This window comes from Taurulus bubalis (genome assembly GCF_910589615.1).
Source record: "Taurulus bubalis genome assembly, chromosome: 4".
Classification (NCBI taxonomy): Eukaryota; Metazoa; Chordata; class Actinopteri; order Perciformes; family Cottidae; genus Taurulus; species Taurulus bubalis.
In genome coordinates this window covers 22,082,789-22,096,483 of record NC_136592.1, presented here as the reverse complement: position 1 = coordinate 22,096,483, position 13,695 = coordinate 22,082,789, and the positions used below count along the sequence as shown (strand labels likewise).

The following is a 13,695-nucleotide window of genomic DNA, read 5'->3' as shown; positions in this document are numbered from 1 at the left end:
GTTTGAGGGGTGGTAACAAGGATGTAGCAGCTGGTAGCAGGTTAGGGCTGTCAGCTTAAAATGTAAAATTGACTAATTGGCATGGAATTAATGTCATACTTGCAGGTAATCCCACATTGTTGTCCTCTTCGTCGTATGTGCAATCATACAAATGGAGCTTTCAAAAACATACCACTTGCATTGTTCAGTGGTAATGCAGCAGAAAGTGCAAACTGATTTAAACTGTCTGCACACGATATCACAAAACACAAACTTTGACAAAAAAAGCTGAAATGATGTTCACTGGGATGTGTTGCATAACTTTAGGAACTGACACAAGTCTTTTAAGCCTTGTAAGTATTTAGCAGAAATGTAAAGTGAAGATTATTTTAAGTAAAAAGGAAAACGTGAAAAGATAAAATAAGTAAATAACTCTGATAACGTTTAAACCTTCCTTTGTGAATTAAAGTTTGAATTGAAATCGTCAACCAAAGACATTAAATGGGAAGACGAAAAGTAGGAGAACATGGCTCTGATGGTGGCAACAGGACTGGTGGCTTCCTGTGATTAAGTGGGGTGAAATTAATATTTTAGTAATCAAAGACAATTTACCACACCATAATTTCAGTAAAGGGCAAAAGTTCAACACATTATATTGAAGACAAATGAAAAAGTAAACCCTTTAAACTAGTTCAAAGAGAAAGCGGGAAATCTGAAATGTGTATTTGCGTTTGCAAGACACGTTTCGTGTAATTACTTAAATAACTTTCCTCCCCCCTGTAACGCTTCTTCTAAAAGTTTGTTTTAAAATGGAAATTAGTGTGTGCTCACAATTGCATGCATCCAGGCATTTAAGAGTAAATTGTGTTTTTTTTAAGGCATCAGGTAGCTGTAATTGAAATAACTCCAGAACAAATTTGTATAAAATTTCAATTCATTAGCAGTGAATTCATGAATCATGAGCAATTTGCTCTCCTCCAGTCTCCTCACATGTGTCTCATCTAAGAATGTTCATTAAAGTGGGAAAATAATGCAAATTCATTTCCAAAGAAGATACAGGCGCAAAATAAATTATGTAAAACAACTGGATGCTGCTGAATGTGACAGCCTGACCCTCTCATGGGTACTGAGACAAATACGATGTGAGGATTCATCAACCGCTTCATGTTTCTGTGTTAACCACACTATTACCTGCCGAGCATCTTTCAGTCGATCTACATTCGGAGCGGGCTGTTCTGAGCGGTTAGCTGTCTGCTTCACACACAGCCCTCTTTCTAATGATCAAAAGGGTCATCTGTAGACTTACGCTACACCTGTCACTCAACTTATGCAAACTGTCAATCACTGTCCAACACTTCCTCTACAACGCTAATACTGTGGATAAAACCCAATACAGGCGTGGATCTGTAACCCCTTGTGGCTGTTACTTAAAGTCTCAAAACTATATATTTTTAAAGCAACAGAATTGAATTTCACAGAGTACCACAAAACTGTCTACGAATTGAAAAGACACTTTCAAGGATTTGTTGTTCCATTCTATGTCTCATTTGCAATTAGATATTAGTGCCCTACTGAGGCTTTTATGTCAATTTGGCAGGCTATTTATAGCCAATTACACTGCATGGACCTACCGAGGAGAGGAGAATGGATGAGGATATTTAACATCTCTTTGTATCTCTTCCTCCTGGCTGTGTGGTGCAGCCCAGAGTCCCTGCTCTCAGCATCAGAGACGGATTGATAGATAACGCTACTCAAGCAAAAGATTTGCCCCCCACTAACATTCAGCATGTCTGAACAATGCATGCGTTCTGGCACTGACACTAAGTATTATGATAATGTAGTGCTCAGCGAAATGATGGATGTTAAACAGCACGACCTGGCTGCACAACACACTGACGAGCGCCGTGCACGCCAATAGTGTCAAGTCATCACACATGCTGCATAACGCTCCCTGACGACACACAAACTATCAAATCGACATTAAAAACCAGAGTGTCTAACAACTACGGTAAGGATATAATCGCCTTCTGAATAGACATCCGCATACAGCAACACTAATCCACTGAAGTGAACAGGAAAATATAAAAATACAAAATTCCCCAGATATTCAGATGAATCCCTGGAGAACCCTGAAATGCCCAAAGTAAGAATTCACAAAGCACAAAACATCTGTTCAAAGTGATGCAGTACATTCCACATGAATTAGTCATGAACAAACATGACATATTTTGATCTGCCCTTAACTCCATAATTATGGTGCAATTCTTTGTCACAGGACTCAGGCTGTGAAAAATGGTAGTGCTGCAAATCATCCATTAGGCACGGTTTACTAACTGATGCCAACAGCCATATACATCACCTATCCGAAACAAATCAAATCTCTCTCAACCACAAACTAAGCTCAAAGAGGGATTTTAAAATAGCAGTCAGGCTAAATTTATGGCACTGCACTCAATATTTATGAACTTTATGTTTTTAGGGATTGTGGCGCCAAGCTGATTATATTCTATTAACTCTGCTGGGAAAAATGTTTGTGGTACTATTTATGATAAAAATGTGGATTGAATTTGTGACAATGTTACAAGTTTGGGAGCCTCCCAGGAATTCGACATAATAGCTTGCCAATACCCATTGGCATATTATGCCTTTTTTGAGAACAAACACACTTTTAAAACCGCTATCTAACTGACTGTCTATCTTGATGATAGTTACACAACTTGTGTAACATTTGTCAATGTATTCATCCAGGCAGTACAACATCAGGCTCAAAAGAAACTATCCACTGGAATGTTAGTTGTGAAGTTGTAAAGATGTTTTACACTCATCTGAGTGATTTATAGTGGGTGGCAGATAGTGAGATTTCTTGTGACGCAAACATCTGTCTAAACCCTTCTATACATCATGAAGTGAGCAACCCAGAGAGGTTAAAATGTCAAGGCCTCGCCCCCGACAAATTGAAATCATGAAACGTTTTGGATGAGAAGCATAATGTCTTAAACTGTAAAAATACAGTCCACTGGATAATTCAATGTCAGTGTAATGCTAACACTTATAGAGTCGGTGTGTTTTTCACAAATTGGTGTTTTGAGCAAACATAATGTTTCACTGTATTGATGTGATGGACCAGGAAGCTGAAAATGACTTCCCTCTTCTTTAAAACCTGCAATAACGATTTTTATTTGGCCCTTGGCCCAAGCAAAAACAAACTAAACACACCACAGTATCACCCTATAAATTGATTTAGCAAATGTATTGAAAAAACTGTTGTTTATTTACTGATCTGATGAATGTAAGTCCAATATATTAATATATATAATTAGTAAAGTTAGAAGAGGGGTCATTTTCTCGTAGATTTCCATACAATCTGACTTCCTTTTGCAACCAGAGGAGTCACCCCCTTCTGGTCATTTGAAAGAATGCACGTTAAGGCACTTCCGCATCAGCTTCACTTTTCAGAACTCAAGGTTTCCACCTGGTTACTAGCTTTGTCTATAAATCACATATTGTAACTCAGTGAAGAGGACCTGCTCTGTATGTAGATATAAAGACTCATACTAAGGTAACGAAAACACAATGATTCAGATTTTCTGGTGACAAAATAAAACATACTTTTTTATATTATATTCCATATTATATATATTCCATACCTATATTCCATTCCTATGAATGTAAAACTTAACACAAATACAAAAAATAAAAAAATCTTTGGAGTTTAGGTTTTATATTCCAATGGATTTCCACAGCTAAATGAGGAGGAAAATGTTAAACACAGTTTTATAATTTATTCATAACACTATTCATAATGTTTTGTATTGTCATTCAATTTTGTTAAAGTGGACTTGTGTATGATTTTGGTAGTTTTATATACCTTTTCTTCTGAAACAATTACATTTTACATTGATGAAGTCTGTGTAAGCTGCGGACAATAGCCAGTAAGTGGGCTTTGAGATGGGATTGCTTGTCAGATTAATCTAATTAATTAGTGTTAATAGAAAAGTTAAGAGTCTAGAGACTGCTGTGCTGACCTTGATGTGTTGTTTACAATAGAATTCAGTTAGAAGAAACCCAAGTACTTTTACAGTTAAGTAATACATGTACCTTCAATTACCCTGCAAAAGCTTTTCTCGGTTTCAGAATGGGCATCCATTCAGTGTTTTAAACCGCTCTCCTTGAGTGACACAGCACATGATACACTGTTTTGTTCACGATACTAATCCCATTTTCTAACTCTAGTTCTTTCTTGCTTCGGTCTACAGGTATCAAACATTGATGCATGAGACATGAACATGGTTTAGGTAAGTGGCCAATAAGAAAAACTCATCCATATAATGCATTGGTGAAATCTTATTAAAAGTGCACGCTTGTGCTCCCAAAGTGACTTTGAATGTCATGCTGGATGAAGTGGGCATAATGCATACATCAGAGTGGCCTTGGCGGGGGATGATTTGAACGGGCATACAGTCTGGCTTTGGAACAGGATTATCCTTCTGGAGGCAACCATCCTCCAGAGTGTTGACATTCAGGGATGGTTGAGGACAGGCGTAAACAACACGAACATCAGAAATATTGTTTTAATCGATCACTGGGCTCCAAAGAGGAACAACGGCAAGTGGAGGAGGTTGAGCATCGTCGACTTGTGGCCGGCGGACAGGTGGTGCATGGAGACCTTTAGGGCTGCACACACAACAAAGCAATGCTGAACCCTTGCTGGTTTCTCCCAAACTTCACTTGCACTGATCAATAAGATCATGAAAGCCACTGACTAACATGGCATACATAATGTGCCTGCCTTGTGAATGGATTATTTTAACTGAGAGTAAACTGATTGTGATTTAAAATCTACGTGTGTGTGTGTGTGTTTGGGCTTTAAAATTGTATCTAAAATGCACAACATAATTAACAACTATCTACACAACCTATAAATTCAAACAAGCAGTGACAGTGCAATACTAATCTTGTACTTTAGCTGATAATAAACTGTAGGACTGCCTGCTCATGACGACTTGGATCGTGCTGGAAGTGTGACCTTATTTTGTATTTCCATTCCAATAAAATAAATGTTTAAAACATTACCAAACAAAGGCCTGAAATGTCTTAAATTATAAAAAATAATAGTGATAATACTCACTTGTATTATTAATGTTGAATGGTTATTTGATTTCCCCTGACCACCATAGAATAAGACATTGGAATAGCTGGTGCAGTTCATGGCTTGTAATAAAAAACACAGATAAACATCGGAATGCAAAATAGAATAAAGCTAATGCCTTTCAAAATGTGGTTTGTTTTATAATATTTGTTTCTACATTACATGTAAACAGCAATAAGTTGTGCTTAAACCAGACTCGGACTTTGAATTTTGGACCTGTATTGTATGTGTGACATTACTCTCCCACCCAAACCGCACACTGGCATTCACCGTTATAACTATCATTATAATTGATCGATCCGTGACTAATTACTACGTGAATACTGATCCCGCTTGTTTTGGACAATGAGGGGGACAGCGGGGGTGAGAACGGAACAAGAGAGAAGAGAGACGACGCATGCTGGATCTCAGCCTCTACTATTATCCCGCTTTGTACTTCCTGACTGCAACCCGCCCACGGAGCGGTTTTACAATACAGCTGCCGTGTAAATACTATTTTCCACAGATAATGACGTCCGAAAAGTAGGCGACATATTAGCCGGGTAAAAGGTCAAAGCAGCATGCCAGCACCACGTGAATCACGGATGCTGATTGCCTGATAATGGTTTGCACTTTCCGCTCTCCTGAAAGCATTTATTTATCTCCGACAACATACTGGAAATGGATCTGTGATGCAGAACAGACGGATTTTATTTTGTTGTTGTCTTCTTTAGTTGTGTAGATATTGCTGCAGAAATAACACAGCATCAAGCACTTGCCTGTCCCGCCCCCTTAAACGGGGATGCTCCATCACATGAGAGTCAATGTAAACACACAAAGGCGTTTTCAGCTGTAGTATTCACGTGGATTGGCTGGACGCTGTAACAATTAACCCTCCACTCTCAATTCACGTCCACGTGTTCTCCCTCTTACGCCTTAGATATATGTGTGCGTGTGTGTGTGTGTGTGTGTGTGTGTGTGTGTGTGTGTGTGTGTGTGTGTGTGTGTGTGTGTGTGTGTGTCTATGGGGCTCCCTCTCCGTCCCAAACATCTGCAAATTAACACACTTTTCATGCTCTCTGCCCCACAACTGAATTGGGACGCTCTTTAATTTGTCTCTCTCTTTCTCCCTCCCGCTCTCTCTCTCTTTCTCTCTCGCTCTCTCCCTCTCTCTCGCTCCTTCTGATGTGTAAAGGAACACAAAAGTAAAGACACCGAAATAACCAACCTTTATGCATTCCCGTGAATCTGTCTTTCAGTACAGTGAGTTCGTATATCTTTCCGAATTCCTCAAACAGGGGTTTCAGGTCTTTTTCCTCCAGGTTTCTGGGAATCTGCCCGATGAAAAGCTTGATGGCGTCGTGGTCCTTCATTGGAATGGTGTTCTGGCCGATAGTAAGCCCGTTCATCCTGCCGGCGCTGTTCGTGGTGCTGAATCCATTCTCTTGCAGCACTCCGTTTGCAGTGACTGTAGCCATCTTTCCTCAATGGGCCGGCGAGCTGCGCTCTCTCTCTCTCTCTCTCTCTCTCTCTCTCTCTCTCTCTCTCTCTCTCTCTCTCTCTCTCTCTCTCTCTCTCTCTCCGTAGTCAGCTGCACACTCCCCCCCCTGTTAAACCGTCTCCCGACTCCTCCGGTTTTCCCTCTCTACTCACTCTACTTCTTTTACGCCCCCCCCCCTCGTTTGGAATCAGCCGTATTTTTTCTTTCTTATGCTTTATGTGTTTTCATATTTTAAGCAACCCGCCCCCAAACACCCCCTTCTAACTGTGACGTCAACTCGTACTCTTATGAACCGACCACGCCCACCATAATGAGCGCGGGCCAGACCAATGAGAGAGCAGGAGGACTGACATTCCACAGGGCAGAATATGAATGCAAACATTTAATTAGAGTGGAAAGCTTGGAACATTAAAACAGGGCAAAGGCAGCATTTGTGCTTTCCTCTATGTAAAAAGTATCCTTTATTGCTGGTGATTTATATCTAAAATACATTGTCGACAACTGATAGCACCAAAGAGCCCTGTCGTCATACCACTTCTGGTCAGCCAAACCCAGGTGTGCTGCTAAATAATTGCATTCATCTGGCATGCTGGGCCTAAAAAGTCCCTGTCAGATGTTTAAGAAGAAAACCGCAGGGATGTAGGTCCGGAGGACTATTCATGAAAGACACTGCTGTGAAGCCTTGTAGAAATGTTCTCTACAGCTGTGGTTTTCAATCCTGGACCTCAGGAGCCACGGCCCTGCTGGTTTTCTTTCTATCTGTCTCATAGAGACACCAGGTGAATGCGATTAACTACCTGGGACGACTGAGTCTACTACTAGTCTACTGGTCTAATATTATTATAATATATCTATTTTTCATGGAGGTTGAGGGCCATTTCAAGCATAAATACTACAATTCCAAATATCACATGAGTTTAAATATAAACTGTGTTTAAAACACAGATCATCTTGTCCAGACAATAAAAGAAAAATTCAGACAGTTGTTACTATTCTGTCGTCAATTACTGTCATAATATCCATACGTCTTCATATGTGTTATGATCTTCCCTCATGTGTTAGAGTATGTTTTTCTCCAACATATCAGTGTGAAGTGTGTTAGTTCACTCGTACTTTTCAGAGCATATTTGTCATTTGTTTCAACCTTCAGCTTCTTTCATTTATTTTAGACGGATGATTTGGAAAGAAAATGGGAGCTTGGTCAGGTGCTCTGATCAAAGGCATATTCGGGTTTATAATTAAAAAGATTGCAGCATGATGGAATGCAACACACAGTCGTCTTTTGAGAGTAGAATAATTTTAAAACAAATATGCTACTCTTTCACCACTTAAACAGGACATTGTAAACAGAGGCAGAGAAAAATAAAACATTGTGGTTGGAAATGATGTCAGTTCAGTCCTCAGGAATCAGAGCTGCCTTGTGTCACTGTCCGTGGTGCTGAATCAACACTGCCATTCAGAGACCGTGAAATAGATTGTTGGAGCTACAATTTTAACAAAACATGTTTGCACTACACATTTTCCACGCCTTCTCCATCTATCTACTGTGCACAATTTCCAAACTTGTCTGTCCCCCACTTCACACAGGGAATGATGCATTCAATGCCACTCTTCAGAATAGTTTTGTTATTCATGCGAGTGAGCATGTGCACTGCCAGTGTTGCATTACTCGCACACAGAAAGGTCTAATTAGTGCAGATGGGAATATAACATCAATACAAGGGCAGTCCGACTCACACTGATATGAGTAATTATGCTTGCTATGACTGCATTTATGTGTATCGTGTATCAATGATCGATTGCATGTGGCAAACTCATTATGATAATTGTTAATAAGGGCTGCATGCTAGCATAATATAGTAATAAGCTATCCTGTGTTTAAGGGTTTTTGAGCAAGTCATGGAGTATCTTTCAACTCCAGAGGTGTTCTGTAACTGAGCATGACCTCTGATCCTCTTGTGGATTTGGGCAAGAAACGAGCTATCAGAGGAAGATCGCAAAAAAGTGTCCAGTGTTGAAAAAAGATGTAATTAAACAGTAGTGATTATTTTTTGTTCTGTTGCTTTTTCTAATTAGTAGAATACATCTGCCTCACAATAATCTATCTATCTATCTATCTATCTATCTATCTATCTATCTATCTATCTATCTATCTATCTGTCTGTCTGTCTGTCTGTCTGTCTGTTTATTTGCATGCAAATTATCTAAGAGTATTCTATTCTACATGTATTGTATATTCAAAAGACTAAAAACAATCTTTGTCATGACGAATTCAACAAAATCAGCATCTCCCATGACTCAGTAATTGAGTTGGCCAGTTTCTTTCCCCCTTGATATTGATGCAAATTTGACATTTGACTGCCTTCTGCGAGTTACTTAAAAGTTTATGTTATCAGGAGAATCTTATCTGTCATAAATAGACAACGGGGTGACCACCTTTTTCAAAAATATCTAACAGTTTTATAAGTACATACATTTTGTATTGTGTACCCAATAAAAAGTGTGGGTCACTTGGTAGTTTAGAAGTCAGCTTTGATGGATTATGAGCTATTCACTGTTCAATTTACAAGTGTGTGTGTGTGTGTGTGTGTGTGTGTGTGTGTGTGTGTGTGTGTGTGTGTGTGTGTGTGTGTGTGTGTGTTCATGTTCACCCGTGATGCCTGTCAGAGTGAGCGATCTTTGGGGATAGTTGTAATCTGAGAGCAACTAACAGTAACATCTGGCACTACATTGGCTTTGTAATGAATATTTATTTATTTTCTTTTTAATCATGTCTTTGTAGACCATCTCAAAAAAATCCTGCAGAGTTTTTCGCTCTGAATGGGGAGCAAAAACACAACGGGTCTCCCTTGTCAATACCATCAGGGCCATTCTTTCCCACAAAGGCATAGCTAATTTAGCTTCAGTGCTGCTTATTGGCTTTGTGATTTTTGTTTCCTTGCTTTTGTCATTTCTCTGCGGGATAGTTTGCCTGCACAGCTGTGAATACTTGGAAACTGCCTGGCAGGAGAATATGCAGGTACTGCATGATCTCTTCAATTATGCCTGTCTGTAAGCATCCTCTTTGTTCGAACACAGGCAAGCGTATCAGAAAGGTTGACAGGGTTCTTCTTCTTGTCTGTGCCAAGCTCAGTACGTGGATGGTTGAACAGGGCACCTCTGTCGATTGCTCTCCTTTCAGACAAAAGAGCAGCAAGAATAGTTCCAGCTGTGTTTGTGAAGTGAACTTGCAAGAAGAACAAAACTGTGTAAAAGAAGTCTCTTAAAGATCTTGCACACCTCGAGACACATTTCCCTCAAATTATGTTCTTATTATTTCTGGATGGAAACTGTATTTGCCCATTAGCAATGAGCAAGGATGTTTCCCTCAGTAGGCCAACTAGGAACATGGTAAATGTGTCAGCAAAATAATTTCCAGACTAATACAAAAAAATATTTACCCTGAGTATTTCACATAACTGTAGTCCTGAGTGAGTGCCATTTCCGTTTTTTATTACCAAAATGATTCGCACCGCTGTCAAGGTGACTTGTTGGAATGTCACAGACACACTACTTGAAACAGCTCCCAAAAATATAGTCCCTTAAAGGAGCAAAATCAGTGACATAAGTCATGCATTGTGCAAAGCAGCTTGGTGTCATGCACAATTCCTTTATACTGTGTGTTCATTATCCCATTAAACTGGATATATGGAGTGGGCCAGGTGGAACGTAGTCATGCATGAACATTTTTCACTGTCTGTTTTGTAGAGTGAGTCCAAAAGGAGAGCATCCATTGATATTCATGGCACAGCCAGTATGAGGTGTGACAGTATTTTTTTGTGAATCCGTGAGTGTATATGGTAATACCAGAGCAGCCTCAAACCTCAATTGCAGTCTCTCCCTGAAAGAGGACACACACACACACACACACACACACACACACACACACACACACACACACACACACACACACACATACACACACACACACACACACACACACACACACACACACACACACACACACACACACACACAGCAAAATAAAGAATCACTCAATCAGAAGCTATAATTTCTCTTAAAACACATTTTCTTGCCAGTTAATTTGCTTTTGTGCAGTAGGGAAAATGCAGGAGTGATTGTTGGTCAAGTCCTGAGCTATGTTTTGGTATATTAAGTTTTGAAAAGGTGGATTACATCTATATTTTCCCTTTACGGGTGATGTTTTGTATATACTGCTGTTGATGTTCCGTTGAATGATAAGGAGGCCTCTCGCTGCATGTTTAAGTTATCTAGTTATGTAAGGTAGTGAATAAATGAGGGAAAAACAAAGAAGAGGTCAGGGAGACCACAATGAGTCATCCACTTTCTGGCAGCTAATGAATCCCAGAATACTCTGTGCAGGCCTCCCGTGAGAACACTCACAGTGGCATTACTTCCATTGCTCTTGCATGTTCATGCAGTATTTTGATTTTGTTTTTGTGAGGTATTTACTGTAGCTCATTGTGTATGTATACTATGACTCTGCAGCTTTGATGTCATATATACGTATATATATATATATATATATATATATATATATATATATATATACGTATATATGTATATATATATATATTATTTTTTTTTTTATATATATATATATATATATATATATATATATGTATATATGTGTGGTGAGCAGAGAGTGGTTGCAAGTGCTTAAGATTGAAAGTATTGCTGATGTGCCCATTTAAATGACACCAGAGTCTGACAGACAGAGTCTGTATTACTATTTCCCAACTCAGTAACGTTAATGTTGCGTGTGAATATGTGGTGTACATACATGCACACATACCCTGTCCTCCCACTCCCCTTCCCTTATGCTGCCAACCTAGATTCATCTGATATGGATTTAAAAAGTACCTACGACTGTTTGAGAGCACCATTTCTAACAGTTGTTCATACAACTTTTTAAAACTTAAAAACGTTACTAACAGCATTTACTGTAAAAAAAAAAAAAGAAGTTTTAATTTCTCTCTAAAATAACAATAGTCGTTTATACCTTCAGTGAAAGATGCAATAAATTGTCAGGGGTGTATTATATAATTGCAGTGTATCCTTTTGATGCAAAATGTATCAGAGTTGTTTTCAAAGCCACTCAGATTGTTTCATGGTCTCACTTTGATAAGTTGATCTAGTTATTTTATCTCACACAAATTTAACACACACTAAAAAAACACTCACACACATGAAACATGTCTCAGCAGAATATGGCATAAAGCTGGCAATATAAATGGGGAGAGAGACTGACTGGTGAGTTGAGGTGAAGAGGTCAGGGGGTTGATGGAATCTCGTGGAGGCGTAAGACTCAGGGTTGATGCCAACATCTCGACTTGGAGTCTTCAGGCTACCCCTGAGGTTCTTCAGGAGAGAAGCCTTTGGAGAGAGTCAAGAAAAAGAGGAGGGCAGGATTTGTCAGAACTTTAAAAAAAACAACAGAAAGCTCTTTTTTTCCTTAACTTGCATTTAAAGGAATAGTTCAACATTTTGGGAGACAAGTTGCTTTCTTGTTGAGAAAAAGTATACCACCCACATGTCTGTACTGCAAATGCGAAGCTGCAGCCAGCAGACAATTAGCTTAGCTTAGCACAAAGCCTTGCAAATGTGGAAACAGTTAAGCCAAATCTGCCATACCAGCACTTCTAAAACTTACTAATTAGCATGTTGTATCTGTTTTTTTTTAATGGACACAAAAGCCAAATTTTAAAACAACAACAAACTGTGGGCTTTTCTTTTAACAGGAACAGTAAACTCCTGGGGTGTAGTTATTTCGGTGAGATTGCACATAACCTCCCTTAAAGCCATAACTTTTGTTTTTTAGGTTTTTGTGGATTAAACTAACAAAATACTGTACAATTAATTGATTAGTAAGAGGTGCTAGTATAAGCAGATTTTGTTACCTTTGGGCAGAGCCTGACTAGCATTTTCCTTCTGTTTCTACTCTTTGTGGTAAGAGAACTGGCTGCAGGCTCCAGCTTACCAAACAGACAAGAGACTGGTACAATCAGCAAGAAAATGAATTAACATTTTCTCAACAAAGTCAAACTTTTCCTTTCAGGTATTCAGTCGCCGCAAATTCTGGAGATGGTGCAAGTTATAAACACCAGGTTAAAGAACAATATTATGTTCACACTATGCAGCTGATAATGAACCTTATGAACAGTATTCTACATATAATACTTGAAGGTTTTTTAAATCATGCCAGAATGTCCAATGATTTCAAAAACCAGATAAGCCCTCTTGCAGAATGAATGCATCTCTGTGGCTCAGTCATGAATCATTGTGGATTATGTTTGGATGTTTCGGGAAACTAAAGTCTTCAACAATTTCGGGCAGAGGACAGCTCTATTTTTCCGAAATACATTACGTATCTGGTATAACAGATGCATGTTAATGGAAGAGGATAACTCCAAATGTGATGACTACCTGTAACCTTTCTGCGAATGACCTTTATTTGACTAGATAGACACTAGAGGGTTAAAGGGTGTTTTTCATTTATAGAGCAGGCAAAGAGAACATAATGACTGCAGACTATACAAGTTATTGGTATGTTAACAGATTGGAGAGAGAAGACTTTTCAAAGCTGTAGTCATAAGTGCCTTTAAAAAAACCACCCCTCTGAGCATGTTATTACCAACAATAATATCAGCGCAGTGTCATCAGCGTCTGAAAACATCAGAGCAAAAAAGCTGTTTCAATTTGCAGTAGCAGGGTTTGACAGATGTTTTTTTTAGGTATATATGAAATTAGAGCAACTTGAAGTGCAGATGGACCGCAATGTCCTTGGATTTCAAATCAACATTTCATAATACCTAGCTAAGGTAGGGCCCCTGAAAGCCTGGAAACCATTAACATGATGGGTCATTCAGTTATCTGTTCATAATCATCATGACAATAAAAAATCTAATTGTGAGGAAGCATGATTGAAAGATTAGCTTTGTACAATGCCAGTAAAGTATCTGCATTTGTGCTTTAATGCTAAAAAATAAAGTAATATTATCACCAGTGGCAGCTATTTTTTTTCAGAATTGCAGTAGATGTATTCTGCAAATAAATATACAGGGAT

At 38.9% G+C, this 13,695-nt stretch overlaps 1 protein-coding gene across 16 annotated transcripts in view; it reads right to left on the bottom strand.

Moving 5' to 3' along the window:
- The window catches only part of celf6 (CUGBP Elav-like family member 6), a gene marked incomplete at both ends in the record, with an annotated part of 117,733 nt that extends 111,148 nt beyond the window's left edge, over positions 1-6,585 (bottom strand). For 11 of the 16 annotated variants that reach the window (XM_079217238.1, XM_079217241.1, XM_079217252.1 and 8 more), the window contains one exon: positions 6,336-6,491. In XM_079217238.1, the coding sequence (XP_079073364.1) occupies positions 6,336-6,480 (145 nt within the window). Of the gene's footprint in view, positions 1-6,335 lie in introns of all 16 variants that reach the window. The other 5 variants (XM_079217245.1, XM_079217248.1, XM_079217237.1 and 2 more) reach the window with 1 other exon arrangement.
- Between the last annotated feature and the right edge of the window lie 7,110 nt (positions 6,586-13,695).